Source organism: Mobula birostris, chromosome 2 (genome assembly GCF_030028105.1).
Source record: "Mobula birostris isolate sMobBir1 chromosome 2, sMobBir1.hap1, whole genome shotgun sequence".
NCBI lineage: Eukaryota > Metazoa > Chordata > Chondrichthyes > Myliobatiformes > Myliobatidae > Mobula > Mobula birostris.
The window spans coordinates 208207118-208232239 of record NC_092371.1 but is presented as its reverse complement, the minus strand read 5'-3'; the positions used below and the strand labels follow the sequence as shown (position 1 = coordinate 208232239).

At 39.5% G+C, this 25122-nt stretch overlaps 1 protein-coding gene across 6 annotated transcripts in view; it reads left to right on the top strand.

Annotated features, from left to right (window-relative positions):
• Positions 1 to 25122, top strand: part of agbl5 (AGBL carboxypeptidase 5) — a 153612-nt gene that overhangs the window by 76710 nt on the left and 51780 nt on the right. For all 6 annotated transcript variants that reach the window (XM_072251352.1, XM_072251350.1, XM_072251353.1 and 3 more), the window contains one exon: positions 13443 to 13649. In XM_072251352.1, coding sequence (XP_072107453.1) covers positions 13443 to 13649 — 207 coding nt within the window. The remainder of the gene's footprint in view (positions 1 to 13442; positions 13650 to 25122) is intronic.

The following is a 25122-nucleotide window of genomic DNA, read 5'->3' as shown; positions in this document are numbered from 1 at the left end:
GGCTTGAACTGTCAACTGTACTCTTTTCCATAGACGCTGCCTGGTTTGTTGAGTTCCTCCAACATTTTGTGTGTGTTGCTTGGATTTCCAGCATCTGCAGATTTCTCTTGTTTACAATTATGTAAAAGCTAGCATAAACAGAAAATATGTAGCTATTGCACCAAAATGTGCTTTGAAATGAATTACATGTCATGCATTGAAATACAGGCTACTAATCTCAGATATGGATTTTCATGAACACAATATTACACTCAGTAACAACTTGGATATTTGTTATGTACTTGTCATTTGCTGATTTGGTCTGGTATGTAATTATTGTTTGTTGCTTCTCTCTTGATTATAGTGCACTCATTGGCATTATATAAAATGATGTGGAATAACTCAGGATTATCATAAATGAGAATATTTTGTTCTTGGTAGTAAATTTGCCTTTTATAAAATTATATTTTGTCATGTGTTAGCAGACTGATAATAAAGTTAGTGGTTTCTTCTTCTCATAGCTATGCCGGTACTTTTCCTTACCTTTATTAAGGTCAACTCCTTACCTTTATTGACTAGACTTTTCTTCCTTTTTAGTTCCTAAGTACTTGAATCAGGCCCAAAGATCCAGTTATAGACAGACCAAATGATTTGCTGTGGTATAATTTCCTGCAACATGCAACCATTTCTAATCCCCATGTTTTGTGATTTGCTGCCTAAACAGTAGACTTTTTATAAAATCCTGGGTCCAATAAAAGTGATTATTATGACTATGAAGAAAGGATGATACTATTTGAACAATAATAAAATCACATGAACAATTGTAAACTATCTGCTGCAGGAATTACTGGTCAATTTAAATGTTTTCCATTGAATAAGGTGTGAAAATAGTCAGCTGCTTTGCATTGGTTAGAACATTTAAAGCGCTTATTCATTCCTACATTATTTTTTTTCTTGTAGTTTTATTGTAGTTTAGTTCCAGGGTGCCTAAGAGTGACTAGAGTAGCAGCAATACTCTCAATGGATACAATTCAATTTTCTTGTTTCAGCCTAAAAAGCACAACTGCTTCCAAGGTCAGTACAGTCAACAAAAGATGTCTTAATGAGTTTAAATGAACTATTGCTGCTTAAAACTGATGGAAACAACTCTGACTGTGGACAGAAGAGCCCACGGAAGAAATATGGTGGTAGATCGGGGTTACAGGTGTGTTTAAGGAAATGGGGTTTTAAACTCCCAATACTGACTATCTTGCTGGCAAACGTGCTGTCTCTGGTGAATAAAATTGATGATCTCAGAGTGAGGGTGCTGAATCAGAGGGACTTCAGGACCACATGTGTCCTTTGTTTCATGGAATCCTGGTTAATCCTTTCCGTACCAGATGCAGCGATTCAGATTGACGTGTGTACAGTAAACCTGTCAGGATAGATCTACAGTCTCTCAAAAGCAGAGACAGAAACATAGAAACATAGAAAATAGGTGCAGGAGTAGGCCATTCGGCCCTTCGAGTCTGCACCGCCATTCAGTATGATCATGGCTGATCATCCAACTCAGAACCATGTACCAGCCTTCCCTCCATACCCCCTGATGCCTTTAGCCACAAGGGCCATATCTAACTCCCTCTTAAATATAGCCAATGAACTGGCCTCAACTGTTTCCTGTGGCAGAGAATTCCACAGATTCACCACTCTCTGTGTGAAGAAGTTTTTCCTAATCTCGGTCCTAAAAGGCTTCCCCATGACCCTCAAACTGTGACTCCCTCGTTCTGAACTTCCCCACCGATGTTAGACTAACCAGTCTATAATTCCCTGGTTTCTCTGTCCCTTTTTTAAAAACTGGGGTTACGTTAGCCACCCTCCAATCCTCAGGAACTAGTCCAGAATTTAAAGAGTTTTGAAAAATTATCACTAATGCATCCACTGTTTCTTGGACTACTTCCTTAAGCACTCTGGGATGCAGACCATCTGGCCCTGGGGATTTATCTGCCTTTAATCCCTTCAATTTACCTAACACCACTTCCCTACTAACATGTATTTCCCTCAGTTCCTCCATCTCACCAGGCCCTCTGTCCTCTACTGTTTCCGGAAGATTATTTATGTCCTCCCTAGTGAAGATAGAACCAAAGTAGTTATTCAATTGGTCTGCCATTTCCTTGTTCCCCATAATCAATTCACCTGTTTCTGTCTGTAGGGGACCTACATTTGTCTCATCTTTTTCTTTTCACATATCTATAAAAGCTTTTACAGTCAGTTTTTATGTTTCCTGCCAGTTTTCTCTTATAATTTTTTTCCCTTTACTAATTAAGCCCTTTGCCCTCCTCTGCTGGACTCTGAATTTCTCCCAGTCCTCAGGTGAGCCGCTTTTTCTAGTTAATTTGTATGCTTCTTTGGAATTGATATTGTCCCTAATTTCCCTTGTCAGCCACGGGTACACTACCTTCCCTGATTTATTCTTTTGCCAAACTGGGATGAACAATCGTTGTAGTTCATCCATGTGATCTTTAAATGCTTGCCATTGCATATCCACCGTTAACCCTTTAAGTATCGTTTGCCAGTCTATCTTAGCTAATTCACATCTCATACCTTTGAAGTTACCCTTCTTTAAGTTCAGAACCTTTGTTTCTGAATTAACTATGTCACTCTCCATCTTAATAAAGAATTCCACCATATTACGGACACTCTTACCCAAGGGGCCTGTCACGACAAGATTGCTAATTAACCCTTCCTCATTGCTCAATACCCAGTCCAGAATAGCCTGCTCTCTAGTTGGTTCCTCGACATGTTGGTTCAAAAAACCATCCCGCATATATTCCAAAAAATCCTCTTCCTCAGCACCCTTACCAATTTGGTTCACCCAATCTATATGTAGATTGAAGTCACCCATTATAACTGCTGTTCCTTTATTGCATGCATTTCTAATTTCCTGTTTAATGCCATCCCCAACCTCACTACTACTGTTAGGTGGCCTGTACACAACTCCCACCAGCGTTTTCTGCCCCATAGTGTTATGCAGCTCCACCCATATCGATTCCACATCCTCCCGGCTAATGTCCTTCCTTTCTATTGCGTTAATCTACTTTCTAACCAGCAATGCTACCCCACCTCCTTTTCTTTCATGTCTATCCCTCCTGAATATTGAATATCCCTGAATGTTGAGCTCCCATCCTTGGTCACCCTGGAGCCATGTCTCTGTGATCCCAGCTATATCATATTCATTAATAACAATCTGCACTTTTAATTCATCCACCTTGTTACGAATGCTCCTTGCATTGACACACAAAGCCTTCGGGCTTGCTTTTACAGCACTCTTAGCCCTTATACAATTACGTTGAAAAGTGGCCCTTTTTGATTTTTGCACTGGAATTGCCGGCCTGTCACTTTTACTTTTCACCTTACTACTTTTTGCCTCTATCCTCATTTTACACCCCTCTGTCTCTCTGCACTTGTTCCCATCCCCCTGTTGTGAACTAACCTCCTCTCTCCTAGTCTCTCTAATTTGATTCCCACCCCCCAACCATTCTAGTTTAAAGTCACCTCAGTAGCCCTCGCAAATCTCCCCGCCAGGATATTGGTCCCCCTAGGATTCAAGTGTAACCCATCCTTTTGGTACAGGTCGCACCTGTGCCAAAAGAGGTCCCAATGATCCAAAAACTTGAATCCTTGCCCTCTGCTCCAATCCCTCAGCCACACATTTATCCTCCACCTCATTGCATTCCTACTCTCACTGTCGCATAGCACAGGCAGTAATCCCAAGATTATTACCTTTTGTGGTCCTTTTTCTCAACTCTCTTCCTAACTCCCGAAAGGACTTTTTCCCTTTTCCTACCTATGTCATTGGTACCTATATGTACCACGACCTCTGGCTCCTCACCCTCTGACTTCAGGATATCTTGGACGCGATCAGAAATATCCCAGACCCTGGCACCAGGGAGGCAAACTACCATCCGGGTCTCTGGACTGCGTCCACAGAATCGCCTATCTGACCCCCTGGTGGAGGAGTATGCCTCATGATCAACTCTTCTTGATGCACAAATATATCAGTGCTGTCCCAATTTTGCTCACCAGACCTGGAATATCTAGCAGTAAAGTGCTGTCCTTTTTACCTACCATGGGAGTTCTCTGGGGTCATTTTGGTAGCAGTATACATTCCACTCAGGCCAATGACAATCAGACTTTACATGATCTGAGCGATGGGAGCAACATGCACAAAACAGTGCATTCTAATGCTTTCACCATTGTTTTGGGAGATTTTAACCAGGCCAGTCTGAAAAAAATCACTAAGCAATTACCATCAACAGATCACTTGCAGTACCAGAGGAAGCAACACACTGGACCATTGCTACACCACCATCAAGAATGCCTACCATGCTATTCCACACCATCACTTCAGGAAGTCTGATTACCTGGCTGTACTTCTACTCCCTGAGTATAGGCAGAGACTGAAGACTGCAGCACCAGTAGTGAGGACCAAGGTGGTATGGACAAGAGAAGCACAGGAGCGCCTACAGGACTGCTTTGAGTTGGTAGACTGGACTGTATTCAGGGATTAATCTTTGAATCTGGATGGGCATGCTGCAGTTGTTACCAACTTCATTAAAACCTGTGTGGATGAGTGTGTGCCTACAAAGACTTACTGTGCGTTCCCAAACCAGAAGCCATGGATGAACCAGGAGATACGACGTCTACTGAATGCTACATCTGTAGCATTCAAGTCTGGCGATCCAGGCCTGTACCAGAAAACCAGGTATGATCAGCGGAGGGCTATTTCAAGTGGAAGGGACAAATTTCTAATGAGGTTGGAGGTAACATCGGATGCACAACATCTCCAGCAGGGCTTGCAAGACATTACTTCCAACAAAGCAAAACCCAATAGCATGAATGGCTGAAATGCTTCACTACCAGATAAACTCAACGCCTTCTATGCCCGCTTTGAAAGGGAGAATACAACTACAGCTATGAAGATCCCCGCTGCACCTCATGACCCTGTGATCTCTGTCTCAGAGGCCAATGTTAGTCTGTCTTTAAAAAGAGTGAACCCTCGCAAGGTGGAAGGTCTAGATGGGGTACCTGGTAAGACTCTGAAAACCTGTGCCAACCAATTGGCAGGAGTATTCAAGGATATTTTCAACCTCGCATTGATATGGGCGGAAGTTCCTACTGGCTTCAAAAAGGCAACAATTATACCAGTGCCCAAGAAGAGTAACGTGAGCACTCAAATCTACAGTGATGAAATGCTTTGAGAGGTTGGTCATGACTAGACTGAGCTCTTGCCTCAGCAAGGACCTGGACCCATTGCAGTTTGCCTATTGCTGCAATAGGTCAACTGCAGATGCAATCTCAATGGCTCTCCAGACGGCTTTAGACCGCATGGACAACACAAACACCTGTATCAGGATGCTGTTCATCGACTATTGCTTAGCATTTAATACCATCGTTCCCACAATCCTGATTGAGAAGTTGCAGAACCTGGGCCTCTGTGCCTCCCTCTGCAATTGGATCCTCAACTTCCTAACTAGAGGACCACAATCTGTGTGGATTGGTGATAACATCTCCTCCTTGCTGATGATCAACACTGGTGCACCTCAAGGGTGTGTGCTTAGCCCACTGCTCTACTCTCTATATACCCATGACTGTGTGGCTAGGCATAGCTCAAATACCATCTATAAATTTGCTGGTGATACAATCATTGTTGGTAGAATCTCAGGTGGTGACGCGAGGGCGTACAGGAGTGAGATATACCAACTAGTGGAGTGGTGCCGCAGCAACAACCTGGCACTCAATGTCAGTAGGATGAAAGAGCTGATTGTGGACTTCAGGAAGGGTAAGATGATTCCTCACAGAGGAATCAGAAGTGGAGAGAGTGAGCAGCTTCAAGTCCTGGGTGTCAAGATCTCTGAGGATCTAACCTGGTCCCAACATGTGGATGTAGTTATAAAGAAAGCAAGACAGCATCTATACTTCATTAGGAGTTTGAAGAAATTTGGCATGTCAACAAATACACTCAAAAGCTTCCATAGTTGTACTATGAGAGAGCATTCTGAAAGGCTGCATCACTGTCTAGTATGGGGGTGGGGGGGCCACTATTGCACAGGACCAAAAGAAGCTGCAGAGGGTTGTAAACTTAGTCAGCTCCATCTTGGATACTAGCCTACAAAGTATCCAGGACATCTTCAAGGAGTGGTGTCTCAGAAAGGCAGCATTCATTATTAAGGACCTCCAGCATCCAGGGCATACCCTTTTCTCACTGTAACCATTGGGAAGGAAGTACAGAAGCCTGAAGGCACACACTCAGTGATCCAGGAATATCCTCTTTCCCTCTGCCATTTGATTCGTAAATGGACATTGGACCCTTGGACACTACCTCACCTTTTTTATATATATACCCTCGTCTCCATTCTAAAAGGGCACCCTTCTATTTTGAGGTTCTGTCCTCCCCCACCATGGGAAACATCCACTCTATCGATGCGTGTTAACATACGATCGGTTTCAATGAGGTCATCCCTCATTGTTCTGAATTCCCCTGAGTAGAGGCCCAGAGCCATCAAATGTTCCTCATTTCCCTCCTATACTCTTCTCTGGGTTGCCCTATACTTATATAATTCATCTTCTACTATCCTACCCTTGTAATTCTTCACAATCTCTTTAATTCTACTATTGTAGTTTTTTAGTGCAGTTCAGATGCACTTCAGTACTTCCAGCTCTCTTCCCCACATCATGTCTTTATCTGACCCATCGGGTGAATACAAAGAATGTTAGAATTATTGAAGTTAAGCATCACTCATGAAGAAAGAAGTTCAGTTAATGTTCTAATGCAGTGAACTTCTGATAAGACATGACTTGAAATAGTACTTATTCCACAAATGCTGGTTGATCCAAGTATTTTCAGAATTGTTTATTTTTATTTTGGGTTCACAGCATCTGTAGTATTTTGATGCTGCATTGGCTATGTTTGCCTGATTACATCAAACTCCATTTTTGTATCTTCTGATACTTTAAAACTGCATGTTTTAAATTTACTGGATTTATCTTTTTAACAAGCTAGTGATCACCCTCTTAATTTCTTCTTCTGTAGTTTGGTATCCACTCTGACTATTTCAAATATGAACTACATTTAGATTTGATTAATGTTGGTTATTGTTATATCTGAGGGTCATTGATGCAACACGACTTGTATACAAGAGTTTAGGCAGAAATGTCAGTACAGGTGTTCCCCGCTTTTTGAACGTTCGCTTTACGAAACCTTGCTGTTACGAAAGACCTACATTAATTGCCTGTTTTCGCTAACAGAAGCAACACTCACAACACGCTGGAGGAACTCAGCAGGTTGGGCAGCATCCGTGGAAACGATCAGTCAACGTTTCGGGCCGGAACCCTTCATGGTGTTCTCACTGTTACGAAAAAAGGCAGCGCGCGCCCCGAGCAGCAAAGCTCCTCCCCCGGAACTGCATTCTAGCCGGCATTGCTTAAACACGTGCCTGTGAGCATCTGTGCATTATATCGATTTATTTTGAGCATCTGTTAGCAAGATGAGTTCTAAGGTATTGGAAAAGCCTAAAAGAACTCGTAAGGGTGTTGCACTTAGCATAAAACTAGACATAATTAAGCATTTCAATTGTGGTGAACGAAGTAAGGACAAAGTGAGTTTGGCTTGTGGAAGTTGCCGAAGATAATGTTGAAGAGGCTTTGGTATCCCATGACCAAGAACTGATAGATGAAGAGCTGATGCAATTGGAAGAGGAAATGATAACAATCGAAACCGAATGCAGTAGCAAACGGACTGAAAGTGAAGTTGTCCAGGAACTGAATGTAAGCAACTGAGTGAGATTTTCACTGCAATGATTGCAGAAAAGTACAACTTTAATTTTGAAAGGGTACGTAGGTTTAGGGCGTATTTGCTGGATGGTTTGAGTGCTTACAAAGAACTGTATGATAGAATAATATGTGAGGCTAAGCAGTCAAGCATACTGTCGTTTTTCAAGCCTTCCACATCAGCCACAGCAGACAACGAACCTTGACCTTCAACATCGAGGCAGGCAAACAGAAGAAGATGACCTGCCTGCCCTGATCGATGAAATGACATCCCAGTGTCCCACCACCCCAACACCCGGGTCGCGGACCGATACTGGGCTGCGAAGAATGCAGCGGTGCTACGGTAGCTGGGACGCACGCAGCACATCCTTAAGAAAAAAGCCGAAATAAACAAACTAATTAATTAGGTGCCGCCCGGCACGTAATTAATTAGCTTGTTTATTTCGGCTTTTTTCTTAAACATGTGCTGGATGCGTCCCGGCTACCGCTACATCCCTGCATGCTTCGCGGATAGGTATCGGTCCGCGGCCTGGAGGTTAGGGTCCACTGCACCACCTCAGCCTCCGACGACTCAGCCTCACACACCATCATCAGTGTACTCGGTGCTGTCTTCCTAATTCTGGTAAGTGATACTACACTGTACATACATTATTTCTACTTTATATAGGCTATGTATTTTTATGTGTTACTTGGTATGATTTGGCAGCTTCATAGCTTAAAGGTTACTGGAGAGAGTGTTTCTGCCGGGAACACTTGCGTAAGATTTTTGCTACGGTGGACAGTTCAGCAATGATTGTAGAAAAGTATTTCTACTTTATATAGGCTGTGTATTTATCATATCATTCCTGCTTTTACTATATGTTACTGTTATTTTAGGTTTTATGTGTTATTTGGCATGATTTGGTAGGTTATTTTTTGGGTCTGCGAACGCTCTCAAATTTTGCCCATATAAATAACTGGTAATTGCTTCACTTTATGACATTCCGGCTTACGAACCGTTTCATAGGAACGCTCTACCTTCGGATGGCGGGGGAAACCTGTATATAGTCAAAGCAGGATGCAAGCAAGAAACACTGACACTGTAGGGCATCTGTCAGACCACATTTGGAGTGTTATGTGCAATTCAAGTTGATACACTATCAGAAGAATTGCAAACATATGAGGGAGCATATGAAGAATTGTGTAAAATATGGGAAAACTGAGAGAAATTAAACCCTGCAATCTTTGGACTTGGCACCAAGGTGAGTTCTTTAAATAGGTCCCAAGTAGTGTCCAATCAAGGGAAAATAATAAACTTTGTGTTTCACCCTAATAAGATGCATGTTTAAATTTTGATATGTTAATTAATATAATGTTAAAACATTGGAGAACATGTTTGGCCATGGCCCCAGCCTAAGGCTGTTTATCTTTCATTAAAATAATTTTTGAACAAACCCTTTCCAAAATAATGCTGGGTTTGAGTTTTTAGTATTCATCCGAAGTCTTACAATGGGCCAGTTATATTTCCTTTTATCTCATGGGCAACATCACAAACCTTCTAAGAATATCTGGGACAGTCCGACCATCTTTCATTGTTTCTGCTTCCCAAGTATAGCCCAGTCATTAAACGTGTGAAACCCACAACGAAGGCTGTTAAGATCTGGCTGGAGGGTGCTGACTCTGTTCTTCAACACCAATTGCAGCACACAGACTGGAGCGCGTTTGCTGCCCATGATTCTGCCCATTTGCTGTCACAGACTCTCAGATTAATATTGACTTGTATACCAACTCTGTCCTTGAGCACATCAACAAGTGTGTAGCTAGAGTGCCATCACAAAAACAAATAAAAGTTTTCCCCAATCAGAAACCATGGATGAACAGAGAGGTTCACCTCCTGCTCAAAGTCAGAGATTCACCCTTCAGGTCTGGAGACCGGGAGGCTTACAGCTCAGCCAGGGCCAACCTGAGGAGAGGAATCTCTCAGGCTAAACACAGAGGATTGAGGTGCATTTCAACTCCTCGGACCCCCGGCACATATGGCATGGCATACAGATTATTACAGACTTCAAACCAACTAGTACTGTGCCCCCTTCAAGCTCTGCTTCCCTCCCTGATGAGCTCAATTATACACTCGCTTTGACCGAGGGAACAAGGAGGTCACCCTCATAGCAGATCTCCCACCTGGTGAACTGCCTCTCTCAGTTTTCATCTCTGATGTTTGCGCCACCCTGAGCAGGGTGAATATACGGAAGGCAGCTCATCCAGATGGAATACCTGGCCGTGTGCTCAGAGTCTGTGCAGGGCAGTTGGGCAGGGTCTTCATTGACATCTTTAATCTGTCCCTGGCCCAGGCAGTTGTTTCCACAAGCTTCAAGATTGCCACTATCATGCCAGTGCTGAAACATTCCACTGCCATGGGCCTGAATGACTTCCGCCCAGTTGCACTCACCCCCATTGTTACAAAGTGCTTTGAGAGACTGGTACTATCACATCTGAAATTTTGTCTGTCCACTACCCTGGACCTCCATCAATTTGCCTATCGCACCAACAGGTCTACAGAAGACGCCATCTTCACAGTACTTCATTCTGCCCTGACCCACCTGTACAGCCCCAACTCTTACGTCAGAATGCTGTTCATTGACTTTAGTTCGGCATTTAATACTGTGATCCCTTCCAAGCTGATCACCAAACTTCGCCAGCTTGGTATCAGCTCATCCCTCTGCAATTGGACCTTGGACTTGCTGACTAACAGACCTCAATCTGTTAAGTTAGACAACCTCTACTCCTCCATTCTCACCCTGAATACTGGCGTGCCTCAAGGCTGTGTGCTGAGCCCTCTTCTGTACTCCCATTTCACCTATGACTCTGTTCCTGTACACAGTTCTAACTCCATAATCAAGTTCACAGGCGACACCACGGTGGTTGGTCTGATCAGAGGGGATGACGAGACGGCCTACAGGGACGAGGCCCAGCACCTGGCCGTGTGGTGTGCCGACAACAACCTGGCCCTTAACACCCAGGAGACCAAGGAGATCATTGTGGACTTCAGGCATGCTAGGAGCCACACTCGCGTCACCATCTGCATCAATGGAGCTGTAGTGGAGCAGGTACCATGCTTCAAATTCCTTGGTGTCCACATTTCCGATGATCTCACCTGGTCCCTGAACTCTTCCATCCTGATCAAAAAGGCGCAACAGGACCTTTATTTCCTGCAGAGCATCAAGAAAGCTCACCTCTGTCCCAGGATACTGAAGGACTTTTACCGCTGTACCGTTGAGAGAATACTCACCAACTTCAAATCAGTGTAGTATGGTAATTGTCCTGTATCAGTCCGCAAAGCACTCCAGCGTGTGGTGAAAACTGCCCAGCGGATTATCGGCACCCAAATGCCCACCACTGAGAACATCTACCATCAACGCTGCCTGGGCAGGGCGAAAAGTATTATTAAGGATGCATCTCACCCTAATCATGGACTTTTTACTCTTCTCCCATCTGGTAGGCGCTACAGGAGCCTCCGCTCCTACACCAGCAGGCTCAGGAAGAGCTTCTTCCCTGAGGCTGTGACCCTGCTGAACCTTACATCACAGCGCTAAGCAGTATTGCACCCATATTGTACTGTCTCAGTACTTTTATATTTGTATGCTGTAGCACTTACTTTTTATTTGCAATTATTTTGTAAATAATACTATTCTTTTGCACTTCTGGTTAGACGCTAATTGCATTTCATTGGCTTTGTATCTGTACTCGGCACAATGACAGTAAAGTTGAATCTAATCTAATCTATATGGTCATTATGATTGAGTTAAAAATGACTCCTGGTTCTTGATTCAGGTCACAGTTGCCAGAAGTGTGAAGGAATGAGAGTTTTTTAAAATCCTTTTTTAATGTAGATTTCTGAATAGAACTTGATTGATCAGTACAGTATCTGATAATTAGAAATAAGTGACAACATTTTATTCCTTGTTTGTGTACCATCTCTTAAAGAATCTTGTGCAGTTATATAGCTTCCATAAGAAATTCAGTGAATACTAATTTTGGGTAGTACAAGGTGAAACAAATAAACAGAGATCAGTCTAACTAAACATATTCCACTTTGGAATTGCTAGCAGAATAAATTGTCCTTGGATGCACTAAACTTTGTACTGTTGATTTAATCATTACTTATTTTTTAAAATCTGTTAATTGGAAATACTGAAGCTTAACCATTATGGTTTCATGGAACTAATATACAAGTAATGCCATGCCAAAATATTACAGGATTCTTGGTAGTATAGTCAATGCATCAGAGAAGTGAGAATAATCAGAATCAGGTTTAATATCACTAGCACATATCATGAAATTTGTTGACTTGGTGGCAGCAGTATAATGTAATACACGATAAATATAGAAGTGTCTGTGCATATTTGTGTGTGTATGTTAACTAGTTAAATAAGCAGTTCAAAAACAAATAAAAAAAAAGTTAGGTAGCGATCATGGGTTCAATGTCCATTTAGAAATTGAATGGCAGACGTGAAGAAGCTGTTTGTGAATCACTGAGTGTGTGCTTTCAGGTTTCTGTACCAATGGTAACAGTGACAAGAGGGCCTGTGCTGTGTGGTGGGGGTCCTTAATGATGGATGCTGCTTTTTTTGAGGCACCACTCCTGGAAGATATCTTGGACATACCAAATCTCCTCAAACTCCAAATGAAATATAGCTGCTGCCTTGTCTTCTTTATAGCTGCATCGACATGTTGGGACCAGGTTAGGTCTTCAGAGATGTTGACACCCAGGAACTTGAGATCAGTCACTATCTCCACCTGAGGATTGGTTTGTGTTCCCTCGTCTTGCCCTATCTGAAATCCAGAATCAGCTCTTTGTTCTTGCTGACGTTGAGTGCACGGTTGTTGCTGCAACGTTACTCAACTAGCTAGTATATCTGCTGTACGCCCTCTCATCACCATCTAAGATTCTGCCAACAGTGGATGTGTCATCAGCAAATTTATAGATGGCATTTGGGCTGTGCCTAGCCACACAGTCATGGTTATAGAGAGAGTAGAACAGTGTTGTTTGTCAGCAATGTGGAGATGTTATTACCAGATTGTCTTCAGTAGGAAGTTGAGGATCCAGTGGAAATCTTGTTATTGACACTGGCTTCAGAAAAGAAACTTGAAGATAATTTTTAAAATTTTTCAGAAAGATTGTATCATATAATCTCTCCTATAATGTATTAAAATCTGGTAACATTTGAAAGCTTGATTAATTTTTGTTTTCATGTTATATTAAGCATTTAATAACAAAATCACTATTTGATCATTCAGTATTTGTCGAGTGTTGTATTTATACAAGAATGAATATCTTCCATATATTCTATTAACCGAAATAAAGTTATTTTGCCTTTCAGAATTGTTCATTTTTTTTCATAAAAACTAAGATGAAAAAAGTTGTTCAAGGTTATGTAACAAGCAAGTTATTTTGGACAGTTAAAACAATTAAGTAATTATCTACATGGTAATTTTATGAAATCAATGTAAAATATTAACTAAACTGTAGAGAGACTTGAAAAGAACATTGTGTGTCTGAAAGTGAACTTGGCATAACTTTAATTTCTACAGTATTCCAACTTAAATTCTTTAATGTGAAGGTTGCATGTCGAATTACAATTCACTAACTCTGTAGCTTTTGTGTTTTGTTCACTTAGAAACCAGAGCACAGGAGAAGCGCCGTCAGCATCAGGCCATGCTGCGAGCAGCAGCAGTCAACAACTCCGGCAGCCAGCGTAATTCTCCTACTTATCGATACATGCAGTGCCCTACAGCTGTCTCCCTTGGATACTCAAGAGACCCAACCCAAGTTCAGCCTTCTAAGTTAGGGTCCTGTACTCTTCAATCGTCCTTCAACATATCAGGTTTGTATGCAATCAAAACTCAAAGCATTTCCAAGTATTACCCATCTCTGAAATCCAGTTCCAAACCAAGTCTGTTGAATGAAGCCTTAAGCAAACACCTGTCACCTCTGCTTCACCCGAGTGTTCCTTCCCTGGGATTTCTGAATGAAAGGAACAGTGTTTTGGGATCTTCGTATAGAATCAAGAGCCAGCAAGGAAGGGAAAATCAGAGTTGACAATAAAATGTGACTAACTGAAAAAGAATACAGTATATACCACATTTTCTTTCTAGAAACTGTTGCAAGAATGAGCGACCAACATGATTCTATTGTTTTGAGGTTATAATTGGTTGTGCATTCGGTTCCACAAGCTGATTAAAAGGTCTGTTCCACCACAAAATGCAATGTCAAATTTACCTTTCTTCCCCTCATTTTGGAATTTGATGGATAGCATTGCTGTTAAAGTAACACAAACAAAATGCTGGAGGAACTCAGCAGGCCAGGCAGCATCTATGGGAAAGAGTGCAGTTGATGTTTCGGGCCCTGTGTGGTTCTTCAGTGTTGACAAATTATCTTTAAAACAGCTAAGTGAATGATTGTTTAATGATAGCTTCTCATGATAATGAAATTATATTTTATAGTTGTCCCAAGTAACCAGGGGATGGATAATTCAGGTTTTTTTTCCAAGTACAGCCATGCTAAAGGGGAGCAAAAATGTATTTGACTTGTAGAGTTCAGTATTATTGAGAATTGCATTACACAGAGAAGGGAACTGATATTTTAAAGCATATGAGTCTGTTTATTTAGTTGTTTGCTATTTCTGTATTATCAATATTTGTTGGCCTCTAGGTAGGCTATTATTTGCTAATTCTTAGTATGTATTTTCTATTTAACATTTAAGAAATGTTTCTTGTCCCAGTCTTTTTGATTTCTGAGATTCCTCCCTACCCAAACTCATACCTTTTAACACAGTTCCATAATCAGAAATCATGCTGTCTTGTCAAGTATAAGGCTGTTCCTTATTTGGATGGGTGTTCGACAAACTGAGCTGGTCCAGTCTGCACATCTACTCTCACTTCCATTGCAATAGGTTCGATGTGAATGATGATAGCTCCAGTTCTGGTAATGGCACTATTACTGAGCATGACAGAAATAATAACTCATTATCTACCCTGTCAAACCCTTTTGGGAGGGTTTGACAGGCTAGATACTAAGATATTATTTCTGTCATGCTCAGTAATAGGATTATTACCAGAACTGAAATCTGCCGTTCCAGCTGAGAATCAATTAGTGAAAAAAAAAGAGCCTAGTTTGGGGATATGGATGAAAAAATAAGAAATGTTCACATCTTAGAATGGCAGTATACCACTGAAGTATATTATGGTATTAAAATATAGAAGGAGACTATGTCCTTTAATTACTGATAAGATGCCAAAAAAGTGGTCTTGGTTTGATTTGAGTTATTGCAAAATTCTTCATTTTTCACACTACCATTCGGAGATCTGTAAGTAATGGAAGAGCATAGAACTTAATGGATGTAGCACTATCATTCCCAAAGTTGAAAAGCAGGTTCTTGCTGAAGAGCAGCTTAATTATCAGGATTGTCTTAGCTACCATAAGGCAGTACAGGGAGAAATACTGGAATATTACATTAATTATGTGCAAATTCTGTAAAATAATTTTTTCAAAAATACTTTGTGGTTCCAATGAGAAGTTTGCCAACAAACTTAATGTAAGAGTGAATATGGATAAAAAGGAGGTTAAGTGGCAAAAACTATGAGAAATTCATTAGTATCTTTCTTCCTGATCCATATACTTGAATGTGCCTGTGTCATTTCTGAAAAACGTAATTTGTTGTTGGATATCGTATCAAAATGTGTGGATAATACAGTGAATTCAGATAATGGTGAATGAGATTGCACTTTAATGTTATCAAGTCAGTAAATTAAATTTAAGTTGGTAGACGTGTGCTAGACGTACTTCTGAGGTGTCGCATGCAGTGGATTTCTGCAGGGGAGTGCCACTTTTCATAATATCCCTCTGTCCGCAGGAAGTTAGAAGCTTTTGAGAGGGTTGACAGGGTAGATACTAGGATATTATTTTCTTAGGCCAGAAAGTCTAAAACCAAAGTTTTAGACTAAGGGTGAGGGCTGAATTAGTGAACAGAGTTTTTATTTTATGAGAAACATGTGGATCTTTCAGAGTTTCTGCAATTGCATTCCACCCCTGGAGACTTGAGCAATGTTCTCAGGTGAAGGGAGTTGTTATTCAGAGAGAACTTCCTCTTCCCCCACATTTGAGTGGCAGTAGCATGGTACAGATAAAAATGGAGTTCTCTGAATGTCTATGTCAATATTTATTTCCAAGCCATTTTCGGAGAAATTACCCGGATGTTTATCACATTGCTTATAGAACTTAGTTGTTTACAAATCAAATGCGTGTGCACCTTTTCCTATGCTTCAAAATTACTTGGCTACAGAATATATTGACACATCCTGAGGTGTTGAACGGTTCTAGTTAAAAGCAGGTTATTTCTTATTTGACTGACTTTCAGAATTGAGGATGTGAGGAGCATAAGCCAGGACCTTCCTGCAGTATTTGATATGTAATAAATAAATTGAAATTATCTGGCCTTCAGTGTGATGCCGAACAGGTCAGCTGGCAATGATGAGATTGATTGTCATTCATACTTTTGTGCATATCTGTAAATAGCATGTATAAGAACTATAAATAAATGATCATATCGATATTGTTTTATGTTTAATACAACTGCAATTTTAAAATTAATCAGCTAAGAATTTAAATTGCCTGTTTTAAGGCCTACTTTTAAAATTGTAGGTGCATGAACATCCACTTTTTGAATTTGATGTACCAATATTAAAAGGTTTCTTCAGATATTGTTTGTGTAAATCTACCCATTTAAACAAGTTTTGAATACTATGGCATTCAAAGTAGCAAACTGATGTGTGCATCTATTGAATTTTGTTGTAACACTGAGCAATACTGCACAGCTATTTTGTATTTTCCATGATTCTACTTTGTATGTGTATTAGTGTAGTACACCATTTTTATACACTCCTGAGATTTGGTTTGAAGCCCTTACAAAACCTTAGTGTCATTACGCGTTGTTGTGGAATCCAGTTTAAAAGGAGATTGAATCCTTCTGCCATTTGCTGGCAATGCTCAGACGTTCAAAATGGTAGACGATGTTTTTCAAGAACATTTTGTTTAGCTTGCAATAGTTTAAATTAAAAAAAGTGTGATGTAAAGTTCCTTTAAACTTCAGTTATAGCAGCAAAGGGAATTGTATTTCCCAATTGGCACAGTGTTTCTTCAATCTCCTTTGGCTCTGGATTGTAGCTTTTGAATCCAGAGATGGAATTTCAGTACCTGGTGTGAATGCTTGTGACCACTCTTCGGCAATATATTGGAATATCATAAACAGGTTGAGTACCCCTTATTCGAAATTCCAAAATCCAAACAACTCTGAAATCCAAAATTTTTTTGAGCGTCATCAAGGGAAAATTCCATAAGGTGCTGGGAAGGTGCGCAGGTCTCTGCATATCTAATGTAGTCTCTGCACGTCTAATGAATAGAAATTAATGAAAGATAGAATAAACACTGCACAAAGCATGATATAAATATCTCAATCGTGTATTATGAGAGTGGATTTGTCAATGTTGGTGTACATATACCACTTAATAGTATGCTGATCATGAAATAGCGAAGATCTATCATGACAAACTGAATATTGAAGGTAATTCTGAGTACTCAGTAGGCTGGTTGCAGAAATTTAAGATGAGGTGTGACATTAAATTTTTAAGGATTCATGATGATAAAGCGTCTGTTGATTACAAAGCACCAGAGAAATTCATTGAGTTTGCCAAGATTATCACTGATGAAAATCTAACCTGCTGAACGGCTGCATCAGTACACAGCGTATGTGTGATGAACAAGTGTAAGACAAAGACTGCTTACTGGTAGCACAAACATTCAATGACAGGGATGATGGTGATGCCAAACAGCCATTGACTGCCCACCTGGGTGGCCGAGGTAGTGATAGCTATTAAAAATGTTATATAAAACTACCTTCAGGGTATATGTAGAAGCTGCATATGTAATGTAACTGTATTTCAAATTTAGACTTGGGTCCCATCCCCAAGGTTTCTGGTTATAAAGATGGAAGTATTCCAAATTCTGAAAAAGTCCGAAATCCAAAGCACTTCTGGCCCCAGGCATTTCGGATAAGGGGTACTCAACCTGTACCTCAATTTGAGAGCCTCCAGATTTATGCTACGTGGAAACTGAAGCATCTTAATTCACGTATCTTTGTCTATTATGGAGGTAATAGAAGTTGAGGGCACATTGTCTTTTGAGATTAAAAGTGATGATTAGAGATTGTAAGCAATTTTATTGCAGTTAAAGATTACAACTTTAAACAAAATAACAAGCACAGTCTTGTAAAAGTCCTGAAGAAGATCTATGAATTAGATGTATCTAACTCCAGTGAAGTTCTATGAAAGTTTGATTAGTACGTAAGAATAAGTCAAGTGATCACACTCTCTTCCTTCCATTTCTACTAAGAAGAGTGTATAAAACTTAAGGGTAATTTAAAATTTTCATCATGGAGATTAGCTACGTGAACTGTGATTAAGCTATCCTTTCTGTTCTCGTGCCACACTATATTAATGTGTGCATGATTTTTGAATAAAGACCCATTCTTACTCATTTATCTTCTAGCAATAGATCTGAATTTGCATATCTAAATTTATTTATTCCACCCAAAGCAGTAATATCCATTATTTGTTTCGCTGATTTAGAATAAAGTTATAGTAAAAGAATACTCAGTAAACAAAGTAAGAACTTGAAATGTTGCCTTAAAGGCAAATTTAAATGGCAAATACGCTACAATATAAAAACATTTACGTCATTGAAGCAATTCTTGACTGAGATAAAGAATCAAAATGGCTACTTTCTTTTGAGGGCAAGTTGCCACTTAAGTTTCTTTATTGTTGATTTTAATTATTAGAAGTCAACCCATTATTAATTTAAAAACTTTGTTTTGTTACATTGCACCTTGTATTAAAATACTATTTGCTTTCTATGAAGATATTTGGTTATGAAATGAGTCATATTTTCTAACCTATTAGAGAAGTGAAGGAGGCCAGATTGGTGAATTATGTTGATTATGAATATGGATGATGCTGTATGTGATTTATCAGATGGAATGTGGAAAAACATGGGCAAGAATTGAAACAACTGACATGGAAACTATTTTCCTGTGTACTTATTACTGTTATGAATGTTAGTGCACATTATTTCATAATTCCTTGTTTGAATTGATACAGTAAAACAGATTCTGGTGTAAAATTGTATTGATGAAAATTGTACACTGAAATTTGGTATCTTGCTAATGAAGTTAAATGTGATTGCAAAAGCACTTTAGAGCCCTCCTCTATCTTTTGTACCTCTAATATTTGACAGTAGTTTGATACTGGGTAATTATATGAAGTTCTTTGAAGAAAGAATCTAAGTGACCTGAATTCTGTTTGGTTTTTCTGAAGTGTGAAAGCATACATTTCAATGGAAATGAGGACTTATCTTTTACTACTTATTCTTCTTTCTGAAAATTTCCATTCCTCACCATTTCGACATTCACAGAAAGTTATATACATGACATTGGAGAAGTTTTAACAGTAACATTCCTGGTTATATTGCTAATAGTTATATGATGATATTTGGCAGTAGGCACTGAATTTTGTTATATAATTTTGACACCATTTTGGTTTTTGTCATATGGCTAAAATGTTGTTCTTGGTAATATCCCGAAAACAAAAGAAAACTGGAACTGGAACTGGAGCTGCTGACACAGTTGTAATTTACTGGTGTATATATATATAATTCAGGTAAAGAAAATGTGAATTCTTTCAATAGAGTCTGTTTTACTGGTTAACAAAGTAAACTTTGTTCCACTACATTAAATATATCAACTAGCTGGCTCTACTGCTCATCTACGTGTAAGATGCTTTATGCTAAAATGACAAGTTGAGGCTCATTTCAAATAACTTCTTGCTTTGTTTATGCTTGATGTAATTACCTGGAGGGATCATTTGCACAGCTGTGAAAATTTCATCAGAATAATTTTATTGACTTTGTCATATAAAAGATGCAGGCTTATAAATGTATTCAGAACTGTTTGAAAACTGATTTGATGGCTTACTAGATTTGCCTTTTTTAACATTTATCTTTCACAGCTGGGTATCAGATAGGATTTGTGATATTTCTGATATTTAAAGATGCATTGGTTTGCTGTCAGAGCGTTTGAGTTGTGCAGTATACTTGTTATGAAAACTAAGTTCTTGTCTATAGGTAATGCACTTGAGATGGAAGTTTATGCAATGCTTCAGAACTTTATAAATTCATTTCGTGAGCTGATTGTGGTAATTTAATAACTTGGTAAGCAATGTCCAACTTCTGGCCTTTGTGGCTTAAAGCTGCACATCGTAAATACCTTCCGCAGGTGACAGTCTGTATGTAAGTATTGGTGCTTTTGTTTTTGCGGCAATTAAGTTGAGTGTACGCAAGTGTTTTCTCAGTGGCACAGCTTGATTCACAACTCAGCCGTGAGTAAAGTGCAGTGTTAAAGAATTTCACACTCCCTATCCTCACTGAAGTGTTTGCTTCTGTTCAGTGCATTCCCCATAATAGTTTGGGTTTGAAAACATCCAAAAAATTGTAAATTGGCAAACAATTTTGCAGTAGTCAGATTTTCCATTAGCATTTATCTGATTCTACAGTAGATGGTTTTAATTGTTTTAGAAATGAACCAATAGTGCTGAACAAGTTTTCGTACTTTTCAGAATTGGATTTGCAGTTTGATAAATAAAATTGCCTTTTATACTGGAAGTTATTTTAGATTGTGTTTTACTGTTGTAGTTTTGCACAGAACTATTGGAGACCTACAGTGTAACCAATGCCAGTGCTTTATTTCTTTTATTTTTTCCGTATGCTAGAATATGAAATATCCTGTTGAGGGGCAGAGGATATGGGGATGAAATTGCAGAATATTTTATGACATGAGGTAAGGTAAGAAAAATTCAGAAATGAGCAAGATATAAAATAGCACAATATTCATTCTGAAACGTGAAAATGGTCACCTTAAAATGAATAATTTAGAGGAAAGGTGAAGGTGCACAAGGTTTGTGCTCTACTGTATAAAATAAGTCCAACATTTCTAATAGCACAAGTACCAAAGCAAGCAAGAATTTTTTTGTAAGTGCTAAAGTTTGTAATTTATCCTTTAGTGTCTAATTGATTGCATTTGATACCTTTGGAATATATTGATACTCCTATGAATAATTGACGATTTCATATCTCTGTAATATCCTTCAATAATTTTGTTATTCTTGTGGAGTTTGTGCAGTTTTTTCATATGTGTGTTTTTGGTAAATAAACTTTATTTATATGTTTTCAAAAATATTTTCTCTTGTATTGTTCCTTTTTTCAATGAGATCATGTGTGCGCACACAATAACCAATGTGTATAAATTACAATAAGAACGTAAACCACTAGAAATACTTGGCATCGTGGGAACAGAGAGTTAACAATTCATCTCTTCATACAGATGTAGTCCAATCTGCTGTGTATTTCCAGTATTTTCTGTTCTTATTTTAGATTTCCAGATTTCCAGCATCTGGATCTTTAAGTTTTTTCTATATATAGGTCCTAAGCCAGTTTATGCACTGATCTATTTTTAGTTAAAGGGTGGACATTAACCTGAATGCCACTTTGCCCATGCCATAAATAGTTTTATTATCTCTATATGGTAGGATATGTCTTGTGTACAATGTCTTATGTTTTACAGTATATACCATACTGTATATGGCGTGTCTTACGAGGATAGGTTGAGCGAGCTAGCACTTTTCTCTTTTGAGTGAAGAAGGTTGCGAGGTGACTTGATATAAATGTACAAATGATAAGAGACATAGATCTCATCATAAAACTTTTTTCCAGGGCGGAAATGGTTGATATGAAGGTACAGAATTTTAACGTGATTGGAGAGACGTATAGGGAGGACGTGAGGGGTACTTTTTTTTACATTAGGGACATTTAAGAAACTCTTGGATCGGCCCATGGTTGATAGAAAAATGGAGGGTTGCACGAGGTAAGGGTTAGACTGATCTTAGAGTAAGTTTTAACACTCAAAGGCAAATAGAGGGCTGTATGGAAAGGAAGTGTTAGATTGATCTTGGAGTAAATTAAAAGGTCGGCACAATTTCTTAGGTCAAAGTGTCTGTACTGTGTGCTATGATATAGTCCTAAACTGCTTTTCCCGCTACAGTACTTTGTGTAATGGAGTTAGTCTTTGGAGAAAGGTCAGGTTAGTTTAACTGGTTATGTAATAAGTCACGTAAATCCCACTGATTAGGAACCTGATCTGATTTGTCACTTGCGTTTGTTAATATTGATTGGTAGGAGCACTACATTTTTAAGATTCAGCTTCCAAGCAATCATCATTCCAGTGGACTTGGATGTTCATCAGAAGGAATTTCCACCAAGTTACCCACAGCCCTTGATGGTGATGTCAACAGAGCATCTTATGAACTTTTTTTTCACGTGGAGAGGATACGAAAATAAAAACACAGTACTTTAGAAAACCTGTGAACATATTGGAAGCAAAAGGACATTGGAGACTTGTAACAGAAACTACACTGAATGTTGAATTGAAATTTGAAACTCTGGTTTTCAGCTGAATTAACATCACTGGTCATTCTGGTAAGAGGACATTATCCTTTTTGATCTGCTGTGCGCTGTTCTATTTAATAATGTAATGAAGACCTATTTTGTTACTGTCATATCACATGCTGCTTTGTTCATTCCAGTGGAGTGAACAGTGTAAGCCAACTATATGTGAAATATTTAAACCAAGACAGGGTTTACAAAGACTCAATAATTTCCTCCTTGTACAGTTTTTTTGTAAGCCAATTCCGTCTGATCTGGCTGCACTGGTTCCCAAGTGAATTGTTCACCTGGTCCTCTGTTATATGTTATGCACATTCAGCCCCCAAATAAGAATCAATTTGTCTCTAAGTTCGCCAAATAAGCTTTCATTTCACCTCTATACCACTTTAAATGTAATGCTTACTACCGCAAGTTGTGGGATATTGAACATTTTTATTTAGCCAAGCGAAGTGTTGAGTACACACAGTACTGTTATGCTAGATGGCAAAAACTGTTTGCAATCTAATTTCATGAAGCTGACTATCTCTTAGTTTCTGTAATAAACTGGCCTACCTAATATCTCGTCAGGAAACATTGGGAATAATTTTAATGTTCAGCACTGGCATTAAATTGGTGATGTAAATCAGCTGTTTGATGAGCACTTGAGAAAGGAAAACTTGACCTTCCAGACAGTTTGATACCACCAGCTGTCTGTCAACCCCAAAACAATCCCTCTTTTTTTTTTATGATGAAATGCTTTGATTTTCCTATTCATTTGTAATATTATAAACAGGACATCAAAATTATACACTTAACAAGTCAAACTTATAAAAATCTGCTTGTGTAACACTGATTTAGAAGATCAAATTAACTAGTATTTCCACGTCGTCTTTTGTGGCTACTGTGAACTAACTGCTGTATCCATTCTAATCTTAAATACAGTATTTTACCCTTAATTCCTCCTTGAGACCATAAGACATTGGAGCAGAATTAAGCCATTTGGCCCATTGAGTCTGCTCCGACATTTCATCATGGCTGTTCCTTTTTCCCTCTCAGTCCCAATAGAAACATAGAAGCATAGAAAGCCTACAGTACGATACAGGCCCTTTGGCCCACAAAGCTGTGCCGAACATGTCCTTACTATAGAAATTACCTAGGGATACCCATAGCCCTCTATTTTTCTAAGCTTCTTGTACCTATCCAGGAGTCTCTTAAGAGACCCTATCGTATCTGCCTCCATCACCATTGCCGGCAGTCCATTCCACTTACTCACCACTCTCTGCGTTTTTTTTAAAAAAAACTAACTAACTAACTAACTAACTTATCCCTGACATCTCTTTACCTACATCCAAGCACCTTAAAACTGTGCCCTCTTGTGTTAGCCATTTCAGCCCTGGGGAAAAAGCTTCTGACTATCCATAAGATCAATGCCTCTCATCATCTTATACAATCTCCTGCCTTTTCCCCATATTCCTTCATGCCCTGACCAATCAAGAATCTATCAACCTCTGCCTTAAATATATGTAAAGACCTGGCCTGTGGCAACAAATTCCACAGATTCACCACTCTTGGGTGAAAGAAATTCCTCCTTATCTCTGATCTAAAAGACACTCCTCTATTCTGAGATTGTGTCCTTGATCCTAGATTCTCCCACCATGGGAAATATCTTCTCCACATCCACTTAACTGAGGTGTTTCAACATACATTACGTTTCAATGAGATCACCCTCATTCTTCTGAAATCCAGTGAATACAGTCCAGAGACATCCATGATGTTTTGGGCTGAAACCTGCATCTCAATGTGTTCTTAAGACTAATGATCGTGCCTTTCCCTGTGACCTTAAGCCCAGGTGTTACACCTTGATCAGAAAGGAAAGTGTAGTTGAGGCCAAAGTTTAAATCAGTCATCATTTTATTGAATGATGGTTAATGGTCAAATCACTCTATCGGTTGTCTCATCAGGATTGCAAATTGTGGAAGAAGCAATTCAGGGCCCCAAACGGTCCTTCCAGGTGAGGCAACACTTTACCTGCGAATAGTTGACTCATCTATTTGTCTGATGCTTCCGATGTGGCAGCCTCTACATTGGTGAGACCCATCGTACATTGGGAAACTGTTTTGTTGAGCACCTCCACACCATCCGCCACAAGTGGGACCTCCTGTTGGCCAACATTTTAATCTGATTCCCATTCCTGTACGGCGTGTTGATCTGTGGCCTCCTATTGTGTCAAAATGAGGCCATCTTCAGGGTGGAGGAGCAACACCTTGTATTCTGTCTGGGTACCCTCCAACCTGATGGTAGGAATATCAATTTCTCTTTCTGGTGAACAAATTCCACCGCCCTCCCCCCAATTACCTTTTACTTCCCCCGGGTCACCTCCCCCTTCCCTTTCTCCTATTGTCCACTCTCCTCTCCTGTCAGATTCTTTCTCCTCCAGTTTTTGAACTTTCCCATCCACCTGGTTTCACCTATCACCTTCCAGCTAGCCTCTTTCCCCTCCCCCCCACCTTTTTATTCTGGGATCTTCCCCCTTTCTTCTCAGTCCTGATGAAAGGTCTCTGCTCGAAACGTTGACTGTTCACCCTGTTTCATAGATGCTGCCTGACTTGCTGGGTTCCTTCAGCATTTTGTATGTATTACTGTGGAAAACACTCAACAATATCCTATTATTTCCCATTTAGGTAATAAATAGATCTTGACTTCCTCTTGTTAAAGTGTCAAATGCAGTCATTGGTGTACATGAAATATAAAGTGATGAAGGTTAACTTTAGCAA